At 33.0% G+C, this 13,806-nt stretch overlaps 1 protein-coding gene across 1 annotated transcript in view; it reads left to right on the top strand.

The window, feature by feature from the left end:
* The window catches only part of LOC127702876 (multidrug and toxin extrusion protein 2-like), a 154,814-nt gene that overhangs the window by 124,560 nt on the left and 16,448 nt on the right, over window positions 1–13,806 (top strand). Inside the window, exons 3-4 of the mRNA XM_052207180.1 lie at window positions 4,868–4,965; window positions 8,251–8,348. Of these exons, the coding sequence (XP_052063140.1) occupies window positions 4,868–4,965; window positions 8,251–8,348 (196 nt within the window). The remainder of the gene's footprint in view (window positions 1–4,867; window positions 4,966–8,250; window positions 8,349–13,806) is intronic.

Raw genomic sequence — 13,806 nt, 5'->3', positions numbered from 1 at the left:
TCCATATTCCGAGAGAGTACCGAGAGAAATATATGTAATGACAATTATTTACCAAAACCAGTTTTACATTAAACTATTTTAACATAATTATACACGTTAAAGCACGCGACGTTTTGCGCGGTGAATATACTTTTCCGCAGGTGAATATGCTTATTTATTCGAAATCCCATTCATATAGAAAAACCTACTAAACTTCTATCAATATGGAATAACACCAAATATCAAAACATAACCGATTAGTGACAGTATTGTGTTGTAAATATACATATCATATACTGATTCTTTTCAGATTGTTTCTTTAAAATTTAGGTACTGAATGTTTCTTATGCAATTGACTGCGTTTAAAGAGCTTAATTGAGGAATATTCAATAAGAGCACAAAAAATACATGAACACCATGAGACCTACACAATTGATATCAACGTTACTAACATGATTGCTCCTTATGTTCGTCAGGAATTTTATGAATTATCAAAATATTGACCTTCTTTTTCAGACTGAGTGGTCAGTACGTGACAATTGCTATTGCTGGATTTCCAGTAAGTAAGTTTTAGATTAAAACATGACACAATGAAAGGTACGTTTTTAGGCTTATTTGGCCCTGAAAAACCACCGGAAATAAAAAGAAATGCAGTCAATTAAAGCGACAGTTGTTTATTTGTGTTCAAATTTTGTAAAACGTTTAAAGTGTCGATATCAGTCGCCCTTCGTCATAACTCTGTTGCAGAAGTCTTTGTGTAAGGATCACACTTAGAGTTTGAATGTCCCTTTGGTATCTTTCGCCTCTCTTTTGAGATATGTAAACGCCATACTATGGACAACAGAGTATGTGACTACTGAGACATTTGAAGTTGGTTAGATTTATTAGTTTTGAGTATTCCTTTGGTATCTTTCGCATCTGTATTGTCATTGATTCTAGTTTGAAGTGAATCTGTGTCAAAATCGAGGAAGAGATCAAGATATGAAGCAGACCTATTTTTGGTAGTATCCTTATTCTCAAATTTACTGAGATATTTGAGACGTACATGCGTAAGCACTCATAAAAGTAATGTCTAAAGGGATATTTTCAGATTTTAGCAAAAATTGTCTCCGAACACAAACATGTTGGTTACATTAACATAGAGCACAAATGTCCGCTGGATTAGCGTTTGCTATTAAATAGTTGAACATAAAAAAACTTTTTAAATATCTTTTTGAACGATTGCTGTGTTCTATAACATTTCAAAGCATGTGCAAGTCAAATAGTCACAACAAAGAATTATTTCGCCATTCTGCTGAATGTCCTGTTATTCTTTTTGCTGTTTAAGCCTAGAAAGGAGTATATTTCTAACTATAAAAACAATGATTTATTGAAGTAGAAAGATTTAACATTTGATGCTGCAACAACAAGTCTTTAAATATATTTAATTTAGATCAAATTTAGTCCCGAGTCACACATCTCTTTTATTTGTGAAATATTGTTCCTTTTCATGAACAATGCGCCACGCGCGTTTTTCATCTACATAAGACTTATCAGTGGCACTCGAAACAGCTATATAACTAGTCTATAAAAACATTTAAACAGCAATGAAGATAAAGCCAAATTTGCCAAAGGTTTACATATGGCTAGGGAAGACAAACGTTTGTGTTTCGAATGATTTGACATTTTACTTACAGTAAATGTATATATTAAATAGTATGACCTTTTATTACAATGGAAAATAACAAACCACAATATGTGTCATTTTTGTAACCAATGAGAGAACTATCAATTATTTTTTTAATTGATCATATTTGACAGAATTTTGGCAGCAAGTCTACGATCTCTTAACACAAAGTAATATAGATTGTGTAATCACAGTACAACACGTAATATTTAGATACAAAATCATAGACAAGAAGTATTACTTCATTAATTTGTTACTTACAATAAGATTTTTTTATAAATAAGTCATATTATGTATCTGAGCCGAAAACAAAAAATGTTGATGTCTACAGAATTTACACATTGTTGTTAATAACAAGTATGATTTTATTGTTATTGATACTTCATGTCAACATAAGTGCTGACTGCTGGGCTGGTAATAACATCGAGAACAAATCGTCTTCTCAAATTGGCATCGACTTAGTCGTTTTAAAAACTCATGAAAGATATCAGGCGTGCGTTTTGTCTACATAACTGTCATCATTGCCATTCGAAACAAATAAAAATTGGAGAATCAAATCAATAGAGGGTTTGAGATCTAACAAAACATGTTTAACCTCGCCGCATTTTAGCGCCTGTACAAATTTAGGAACCTCTAGCATTTGTTATTATGGTTTTTTTTTGTTGTTTTTTTTTTTTTTTTTTTGGTTTATTTGTATGTTTCAGAGTTTAGTGTGTCGTCTTTTTCACTGAACAAGTATACATTATTATTTGGGGGCCAGCTGAAGCCCGCTTCAATGTGCGATATGTCTCGCTGCGTTGAGGATCTTTTGGTGGCCTTGGGCTGTTTTCTGCTCTTTGGTCGGGTTGTTGCCTCTTTGACATATTCTCAGTTTTCAATCTCTATTTTATCAAATGGCCAATTTATTACGACAAAGAGTCCTTAAGAACTGAAACGTATTCAGGTATGAGGTTTGGGCGCCCACAAACATGTTAAACGCATCCACATTCTGTCTCAAATTAGGAGCTTTTCATTGAGTGGATGTTTGTTGATTTTTATCCAATTTGTTTTTCGATTATTGTTTTGTACAGTTTGTTATTTTGCATTTTTGTTGTACTACTGTCCCAAGTGAGGGGAAATGATTGGGCGACCGTTAAAATGTTTATTCCCGCCACGTTGAGAATATGCCTGTCCAAAGTCAGGAACCTGTTATTCAGTGGTTGTTTTTTGATGCTGCATAATATCTTTGTTTTCTGTTTATTGTTTTTTCATAAATCAGGATGTTATTTCACCTTTAAATTGCATGCATGTTTTACATTTGTTATTTCGAGGCCTTTATAAGCTTGCAGTGAGGTATTGGTTTTTCTCAATGTTGTAGGCCGTATAGTGACCTATAGTTGCTTACTACTTCGTCATTTAGTCTCTAGTGGAGAGTTGTCTCATTGGCAATCATACCACATCTTTTTATTTGTATATAACTGTTAATAAAGTAATGCCCCATATTGAAATTTGAAAAGAAATTAGTTTAGTTCTATATCTATATCAAAATGTAATTATATTTACAAAACAAAATTGAAATGATTTTTCAGGGATGTGCAATAACATTTGCTCTCATGAGATATTTACAGTGCCAGGTGAGTTGTTTACAGCAGAAAGCTAGCCTTTAATATGTAATACATAGACTATACCATACAATAAAACAGACTACATCAACCACTATCATGTGACTCCTAATCAAAACAGTAATACAATGTAAACAAATACAAACAACAAAACAGACATCACAAGATCAAGATATGGTCTTGATGTGGTACAGGCACAACATGTGGTTAGGTTAAAATTCTAAAATAGGACTCACCAAAAGTAATATACAGAACATAAGATAATACCAAAACACTACTATCCGACGTTTATAATGAAATACTTTAATTTATTGCTACATGTTATCTCTAAAATCATTTCGTGTTTTTGATTCATATGTTTACATATATCAATGCTCGACATATCTTATTTTAATGCAATTGAATCAAATTTTGCAATTTCGTTAGCAGTCATTTCAGGAAGAAAACGAAGGATACCGAATTTTGCGTACATGAGAGTTCAACAAAAACTTCATTATGCACGTTCGAGGTTAAATGGTTGAACAGGCAATATAGAAAAGGAAAATATGATGAAAGACCAAACTATTTCTTATTCCGAGTACATAAAAGTTATTTTAACAGCGTCTAAAATCACATAAATACCATAATATGTGATATTATAACTGAGTTTCTATATATTGTTCATCTTTGTGTTGTCACTTTCACCTTCATTTTAAAAGTTTCCAACTATTACCACAGAACTGTCGGACTGGTAACATTATCACGAGATATTCATGGACAATTGAACGAGATAATCTACGTAAAACATTTATCATGAACCAACAACGTTTTGTAGGGAGCCGAAACGTATGCAATAGAACTATAATTTGATAATCATTATGAATTGTGTTGAAAATATTCAAGAACTTGATCCTTTGTTGAAGAGATTAAATTCGTTAAATTCACTATAACAATAGTAAAGCGTTTTATCTACAACATTAAAAGCCAAAAACGCCAGACCTTAATCCATTTACAATACCAAAGATGCTGTAGAATTTGTATTCCCCTTCGTGATAAAAACGTAGTTGTTCCAGCTGACAAGGAATCTAACACTATTGTTTGTGTAAAAAGGAAGGTCACAAAATAGAATACTGTGATATAGTTCTTTGACTACTGACTTATACCAATTTCAAATTTTGAGGTGAACCTGATAGAAACTCTTTTTCAGAAATAGGACCATTGACCACATTTGACATATTCCATTTGAAAAACTGAAACCTCTTTCTCTGTATTTTGTTTGCAAAATTGCAGTCAGCGATATAGATGATTTTTCTAAAATACAATTGGACTTATTTATAAAGTAGGGACTTATTTTTGCCTGCAACATTCTTGATACATTAGTGATAAAGTCAATAAGCATTGTATTTAAAATTACCAGAAGAAAAAGCAAAGAACTATCTATTCGCTTTTTCATTTTTATCGCTAATACAAAAAGTGTGATGTATCAAGACAGCACGTGATTTGTATGGAATAAATAACATTTAAACGTCTTCAAGGAAAACATTTATATTATTACTTTTGTTGAAAATTTATTGTTTATGCAAGCTACTAAAATCTATACCTTATTAGATGGTTCTTGATCCAAGAGGGTTTCATTTTGCAGAATATTGTTATCCCTGGAGTTCTTTTACAGTTAATCGCAAACATCTTCAATGTTGTGTATCACCTGATTTTGGTAACTGGATTAGATCTAGGTGTCAGGTAACACATTTTATAGTTATTGCTTATCTATGATTCACCAAAATACGAGTGGAAGATTCTCGGCTACTTTTTCACCAAAAGGCGATGGACTTGTGATGAGAAATAACCGAGAACCTTCCTCGAGTTTGAAATATCACTTCTAATATGTTCATCACACTTTTCCTAGGCAATTAAGGCCAATACCTTTAAAGTTTGTCTTATGACGTTATCGCATTCTCAGTTTACTCTATCAGAAAACTCATTCGGAGTTGAGTGGATAGAGATGAAACTTATCACAAAAAAACATCAAAAGATAATTAAGGTAACTAGAGATGGGTGCAGTCCTGTCTGCACAGCAAGATAACTGGATGACCAGACTTTATAACTGGTGAAAATTAACTTTGGACAGGATTCATGACTGCTCCGACCGGTCCTAGGACATAATTCATATTAATTTAATAGCAGACTAGGTCCTTGGACTGATGTTATGACTGCCCAAAAAATTAACTTTATGACAGGTCCAATATTAAAGTTAACTCTGGACGAAGTTAACTTTGCCAAAACCAGTCCTATACAAAAGTTTACTTGTGACCAGGTCCGGTATTTAAAGCAGTCATCGATCTAGAATGACCTGTTCTAATAAAAGTAAACTTTGGTTTGGTCTGCTCCAAGAGAAAGGTAGCATGATCCAAAGTTAATAAGTAAACAGTACCGCTTTGAATGATGAATATCATTTGAGTATCGACTTCCGGTCAGTGAAAACATAGGACCAATTAAAAAGCAGACCTTTTCCCATGACTGACATGACTGGTCTGTGAAATTGCAGACTTGTTCAAAGGACAGGTTAACATCAGACCTGTTCACAAGACTGGTATGGTCAAGCTGACCCTCCCATATATCTGGTCTAGTCAAGCTGACCTGTCCTCATGTCTGGTGTGCAGCAGTCTTAAATAAACAGACCAAAGTCTATTCTGATAAAGATAAAGTAAACTTGCAGGTCTGCTAAAATATTCGGTTAATTTAGAGAGCAGTCATAAGGTCTGCTCAAAGTATTTTTTCGAACAGGTTATGACTGCACCCATTTGTAGCGATAAATCAGGTTGTTAATTAATTTGCATAATCTTAATGCCAATGTGCTCACAATTTATAAAGTGTTTTTCATTTTATTAATTCACTTTCTCGACATCTGATCAAGATCAAATGAAAGTTTACTGTTTTGAAATGCGTGTGATTTTTTGCTGACCATGAAAGAGATTGACCAGTTTATTGTTATACTGCCTTTCACATATACTAGGGATGACAATTAGAGTATTGATAGGTCGAACCGAGTATCGAATATCAAAATATTGATCGAGTATTCAGTTTCCTGTTAAAATGTAGTTGTTTTCTTTTAATGTAATGATTTTATATTGAGAGCGCATCTAGGAAATATAAATAGTAATCTTTGATTAATCAAAATTAAAAACATGTCGAATGTTTTCGCTGAATTGTTAAAAACAATCTGTCGTAAAACGGTGGGCTATGCACGAGAGCAGCTTTCCTAGCTAACACTTTTGGCTAAACGCATCTTAGCCATTCCACCACATCTGTATCGTCCGAGCAAATGTTTTCGCCTGCAGAACTGTTTGCAATATGTTGTACTTAACAAAGTTAGGCACCGACTCTGTCAAAAATAGTTGACAAGATAATATTTCTAAATAAAAGCAAAGTCGTTCTTCTCAGAGAATGATTAAATGCATTTAAGGGTAAGTTCTCAAAACCCCTTTGTCAAACATTAATGTGTTTTCTTCACGATTACAAGATACTGTTGTTTGATCTGGTTAGACTTTGTTATCATTTTTTCCAATAGGAGGTAACTTAATAATTGATTAGATTATTGTTTACATGATTAGCACATGTAGTAAATGAGGTATTGATAATGATATCAAAATTCCAGTGATTATTATATACACCACGATAATAATGTTGAGGGTTTAAAGTCCATTAAACAACGACTCACAATACGTAAAATGTATATAATTTTGTTTTTCCATTTTGATGATATTTTTTCGAGCGAGTACTCAAGTATCGCTCGGTAAAACCATCGAGTACTCGATAAGTAATTTACAGGGTTAATTTATAAGAGAGATCAGTTAATGTAAGATGTCGGTGTTTTTATAAATACATGCCATTTTTTGGCGTGGTGTTACAAAAATATAAATCTTTTGGCATTTTTTGGCGTGGTGTTACAAAAATATAAACTTTTTGGGGCTTTCTTTTTTATATATATAACAATTAGAAGATGTAATATGATTGCCAATGAGACAGCTCTCCATTAGAAATTTAAATGACAAAGAAATTAACAACTATAGGTCACCGTCCGACCATCAACAATGAGCAAAACCCATATCACATAGTGAGCTATATAAAGCCCAGAAAGGACATCAAAATAGGAAACTAACTACCTGATTTATGTTCAAAACAATAAACGAAAAATTATGATCTACAGCAACAAACGTTAACCATTCCATTACACGTACATACCTAATTACAATTTACAGTAACTGTTCAAATAAATAGAATATGTTATATTATTTTTATCTATCAAATAAAAAGATTGGGTTGACCTGATAATTTCTTAAGGTTTAATGAATCTTACAACATTTGTGTATTATCAGCAAATATAAATTATTATTAATTGATTTATTTCAACATACATGCACCTGTAAAAACACATTCTTTGCAAAGATCGTCACTCACCATTCTATGTTACGTACTTCAAATCACTTCAAACATAAAATAATATTGAGCCGATTTCAAACAAAATTGACAGTATGTTATTTATATATACAGCTGCAAAGTCCCCGCAGTACTAAAAGCATAAGACATAATAACCATCGTTTCTTGAAATTTAAACCTTCAATCAATCAGATTCAGTACTAGTTCCATGGCCTTACAAATAAATACACAAACATTCACAGGGCGTTCATCATTGCCTTTTCCCATATATATCATTACCTTCAAGTTCTATAATGTTTATCATATTGAACATATATATTCATATTACGCCAGACCATGTATTCTGTTTTATCAATGCAAGAAAATATGTAATAATCATTTGTCAAGATGTAAGACTTACAAACAAAAATGAAAAGATAAGTATATGTGTCTTGAAACGGTTGCAGTATCAAGGCGCTCAAATTAAAACAATGGGAAAACCAGAAAAAAATAACGATATTCAAAAGCATCTAACAATTTAGAGAGTTTTCTTCAATCGGAGATAAGTTTGTTGTATATATATACTCACTATCATTTATATTCTTACAGAGGTGCTGCAATAGCTGTTGTATGTACATTCTGGACACAAATTTTCTTATACATAATGTTTATACGATGTAGTAAAATTTATAAAGAAGAATGGACAGGTAAGTCATATGAATTGAAATACTATTTAATTCAAAGCTGATTTCGCTCGGATGAAAGTTAGTTTGATATGTCTAATACATTATAAATTTGCAGGTAAAGTTGATAAAAGTTGACTCAAAACCACAATGTGAATTGCCATTTATAAATTTAGGTTTCAACTCCCTCGGGCAAAAGAGAGGCGAATGATACCAAAGGGACATTCAAACTCATAAGTCGAAAAAAAGAATGACAACGCCAATGGGAAAAAAAGACCGAAAGACAAAAAACAGTTTACAAAACACAACATACAAAACTAAAGACTGAACAACACGAACCTCATCAAAACCGGAGGTAGATCTCAGGTGCTCCGGAAGGGTAAGCAGATCCTGCTCGCCACGCGGCACCCTTCGTGTTGCTTATGTAAGTTCAAACCAGGTGATAAGTCTAATTCGGTAGGTCAGATCTGGGGAAAGGAGGACGGGATTGTGGTTACGAAGATTTGAACAAATCCTTCGTCATCTGCGAAACAGTTATCCCATAACTGTTAACCAACTCGTCCATAAAATTTTCGAAAGAATGATTTCAACTTCAACACTTGGAACTCTCGGTTAAATAACTTCCTTGTGATAAGCAACCGTCAATCAATGAAATCATGATAGTAAACGCAAGCCCTAGAATATCGTATCAACTACGAGATATATACTCAATATGCAGGTGCTGCTGAAATGTTGCTACATAGAAATAGAAAGCTCAAAGTTTGGAAGCTGAAATCATCTCTTTTGTCGTAAAGTTAACCTACCCTTATTGTGAATTTCCTAATGTAAGTCAAGATATGTGGAACACCTAACTTTATCTGGTGTATGCTTTATTTCAACTTTGAATTTTTTAGTGGGAGGAGATCTGCAAATTTGGCCGTTGATAGATTTGGCTATTATTTGTATTTCCTTTTTGGTCATATAACTCTCCAACTGATTCGATTCTTATACATCAATAACTTTCAAATATTCGGCTTCGTTCGTTCCAGATGAAGGTAAATCCTGATAAGTACTTCGGACGCAAGAAATTTATAAAGTTTTGTTTTCATTTTTTTTTTTTTTTTTTGCCGAACGTTTACAAACTTTTTCAAACAAAATATCACAAATTTAATTCTTTGTCCATATATGTTGTTTTGATTTATGAAAAAGGTTGTTAAAGAAGGATATACAACTATGAAATTTTCGTAACCCTAATCCGTCATCTGTTCTTCGATTATGACATCTCCGAATGAAAATCATCATCGAATGTGTACAACACGACGGGTGTTACTAATAAAGAAGGATCAGTTTATTTTTCCGGAGCACTTGAGATCACTGACAGATAAAGGTGAGGTTCGCGTTTCTCAGTCTCAGTAAACTTTGTTCTGTAACATGAACTATTAAGTGTTCTACAACTAACATTTTAGAGGTTTGTCTTGAAGTATAGATTCTAGGTACTGACGTTGTTTATCATCTTAATTACGTGTTATAGTGTTCTTTTTATGTGTCTTTATATTTTTAACCTTTACTGTTTAGTCCATTTTTAGTAATATACTTTCGGCGTGGCTCGGTATTTATGTATCCCGTTATTGTGTTATTGTGTTATTGTGCTATGGTCATTATTTGTATTCTTGTCTTTCATTTTTGCTTATGTGCTTTGTCTATAGAGTGTCTACATGCCATGTTTGTTTTTCTTTGTTGACCTAGTTGTTTTTATAGTGATAAAGTTTATAACACAATGTTGACTGCTGAACCCAAATTTTTTACATTTTTTACCTATTATGTCTGTTTGTTTTCACTTTGTTGTCAATATTATGGAATTTTACGCGTTTTTCATACAAGTGAGAGGTTTAGCTAGCATTAAAACCAGGTTTAATCCACCATTTTCTACATAAGGAAATGCCTGTACCAAGTCAGGAATATTACAGTTTTTTTTCCATTCGTTTGAAGTGTTTGAGCTTTTGATTTTGCCATTTGTTAAGGGACTTTCCGTTTTGAATTTTCCTTGGAGTTCGGTATTTTTGTTATTTTACTTTTTAACTAGCTCCTTAACTACTTTCAAAGAACTTATCATTAAAAAAGAGGCGCGAAAGATACCAAAGGGACATTCAAACTCATAAGTCGAAAATAAACTGACAACGCCATGGCGAAGAAAGAAAAAGACAAACAGACAAACAACAGTACACAAAACACAACATAGAAAACTAAAGACTGAGCAACACGAAATCCACCCAAAACTTGGGGTGATCTCAGGTGCTCCGGAGGGGTAAGCTAGTAACTATTGTAATTAAACATATAAAAATAGTGGAAATAACTTTTTTTGGAATTTAAAAAATTATTTGGAAGTTTTAGATATATTACGTGCTTTTGAAGGTCCTTTTGATTCTGCTGACAGTTTTGACTTTTCAACTCTTTAAACTACACTTCCACATAATCTTATCAAACAAAACTTTTCCTGTATAGTTAGATGGTTGTTTGTAAAATCTGATTGCAAATATATTTTCTGCAACTCATTTAAAGCCTTCTTCCCTAATGAGAAATGTAAATATGCTAAATATACTTACACTTACTGGAGGTAAGATAAAAAGTAAAATAACAAAAATACCGAACTCCTAGGATAATTCAAATCGGAAAGGTGATTTCTCATGGTCCTAAGTTTAGAGAACCCCAACACATCAATTGGAACCATAACTTCAAAATAATTATGAATTCCATTGAAGACTACGCCAGAGCATGGGCTAAACGAGAAGAAGTTGAACTGGACACTATGTCAGAATGGGTCAAAACTATCAGGTCATTGATAAAACGTCGCATTCGTAAGTTGAAAAACTGTGTGAATGATTGCCCAAAGTCCGTTTTCAGAGACAAAGAGGCCGTGAAATGTCTATCATCTCTTCATGATAAGTATGTTGTTGTTCCTGCGGACAAAGCTTCAAATAATATTGTCTTTGTATGTAAATCGTATTACTACGAATGTCTTGTAAAAGAATTAGGAATAAATGAGCACTCAGGTAATCCCACATACAAAGACATATCATTTGAAAAGGATGAGATTTTAGCAAATCATAAGTCCTTCATGGCTTCAATGAACATTACATTGAACACCAAATCGGAGGACTTATCTTGTTTGTATTGGATACCTAAGCTTCACAAATTTCCGTACAAACAACGGTACATTGCCGGCTTATCTGCATGTTCCACTAAAGAATTGTCCATTAGATTGACTAAAATTATGTCCGCAGTGAAAGAGGGTCTTCAGAAATAATGTGAAACTGTTTACTCGCGTAGTGGTATTAACCATATGTGGATTCTTAAAAATTCTAAAGAACTTCTAGATAATTTTAAATCTCGGTCTTTTTCTGAAATTAGATCTATCAAAACTTTTAATTTTTCAACCCTGTATACCACCATTCCCCATGCTAAATTGAAAAATCGCCTGAAAGAAATAATCCACAATGCCTTTCATCATAAAAATGGTAGCATACGCTATACATTTATTACTTTGGGATATCATAAGGCATATTTTGTTAATAGTGAACAAAAGGGTAAAACATGCTACACAGAAGAACAAGTGATCAGTATGCTGGAGTTTCTTATCGACAACATATTTGTTGAATTTGGAGGTAGACTTTTTCAACAAATTGTTGGCATTCCTATGGGAACGAACTGTGCGCCTCTCCTTGCCGACCTCTTCTTATTTTCATATGAATCGCAGTTCCTTCAGACACTTGTCAAAAACAAGAAGATCAAAGAAGCCAGGTTATTTAATTTCACTTTCAGATATATTGATGATGTTCTTTCCATTAACAATCCGAACTTTTCTGATTGGGTTCCATTAATATATCCCCCAGAACTAGAAATAAAGACACAACAGACACGTCTCATTTTTAGACTTATATCTCGAATTTGACATACACAGTCATCTCAGTACTAGAATCTATGACAAACGAGACGATTTTAATTTTAAAATTATAAATTTCACCCGCCTTAGTAGCAATATACCAACTTCACCTGCATATGGAATATACATTTCCCAACCTATTCGATATTCAAGAGCTAGCAGCTCCTACTCAGACTTTGTAAAACGTCACCAGTGTCTGAGCAGAAAGTTGATGAACCAGGGGTATGTCAAAGAACGTCTCGTCCTTTTTCTAAAAAAAAGTTCATCGGAAGGTACCAAGACCTTGTTGATAAATATTCCGTATAATCTTCACAAATAATACATGGTGGTCTTGAAGTATAGATTATGCGTACTGACGTTGTTTATCATCTTAACAACGTGTTATATTGTTCTTTCATTTGTCTTTGTTCTATTATTAATATTACTTTTACTGTTTGGTTTGTTTTCTGTGATATCCATTTGACGTGGATAGGTACTTATACATCCCGTCAATGTGTTTGTATTATCTTTCATTTTTGCTGGTGTGTTTTGAATATGCGACTTTTTGTGTTTCTTTGGTTCTTATAACGTGACTCTGTACTTTAAAAGATCCCGTCTATTATGAATTTGAAAATACTTTGAACGACAAACGACAAATTTATTTTTCTCGCGTAGTGGTATTAACCATATGTGGATTCCTAAAAATTCCAAAGAACTTCTGGACAATTTTTAAATCTCGGTCTATTTCTGAAATTAATTCTAACATAACTTTTGATTTTTTAACCATGTATAACAACATTCCCCATGTGAAATTATAAAATTGTTTTGAATAAACATTGAACGACAAAATTTCTTCTTACGTGACGTTAAAATTTTCTGACGTCAGACACGCGAAGCAATGAATGTGGTTTTTAATTTGATAGTTGCCTTTATGCTTTTGTGATTGTTTGTTTTGATATTGTAACACAGTGATGACAGCTGTACCCATATTTTGACTATTTTTATTTATTATGTCTGTTTTGTTCATGCATCGTTGTAAATATAACGGAATTTGATGAGACTGTCGTACAAGTGAGAGGTTTAGCGCTATAAAACCAGGTTCAATCCACCATTTTCTACATTATAGGATTAAACACATTTTTTCTAGAGGTTATTGATGTGTAAACCGGGGCAATTAACTCACAAACTGAATAAAAGTACGAAGGACTTTTATGTTAAGTTTGTGAGTAAGAGCCCCGGTTTACACATCAATAACTTCTAGAAAAAATGTGTTTAATCCTTATAATTCTTCAGTCAAACATTCGCGATTTTCAGTTAAGATTTTTTGTTTGATGGCTACTACCATCAAATGCACACGTCGTAACTAAGGAGTTAGCCGCCATATTGAATTTCTAAAATCCGTAAATGTTCGATAAATGCAACAGAATCTAAAATGAAATAGCACCTACCTCAAAAACACCATTTTAATGAGATATTATCCGAATTTGAAGCGTTCAAGTAACGAAATAATCTTTCGCTTGAAAGTTTTCATTTGTATGACGTCGTGTTTTGCCATGACGTAAATGCGCTAAATCATTCATGAAA

Source organism: Mytilus californianus, unplaced genomic scaffold (genome assembly GCF_021869535.1).
Source record: "Mytilus californianus isolate M0D057914Y unplaced genomic scaffold, xbMytCali1.0.p SCAF_5, whole genome shotgun sequence".
In the NCBI taxonomy this organism is placed as follows: domain Eukaryota; kingdom Metazoa; phylum Mollusca; class Bivalvia; order Mytilida; family Mytilidae; genus Mytilus; species Mytilus californianus.
Note: the sequence above shows the minus strand (reverse complement) of the source record. Positions and strands in the feature narration are given on the sequence as shown.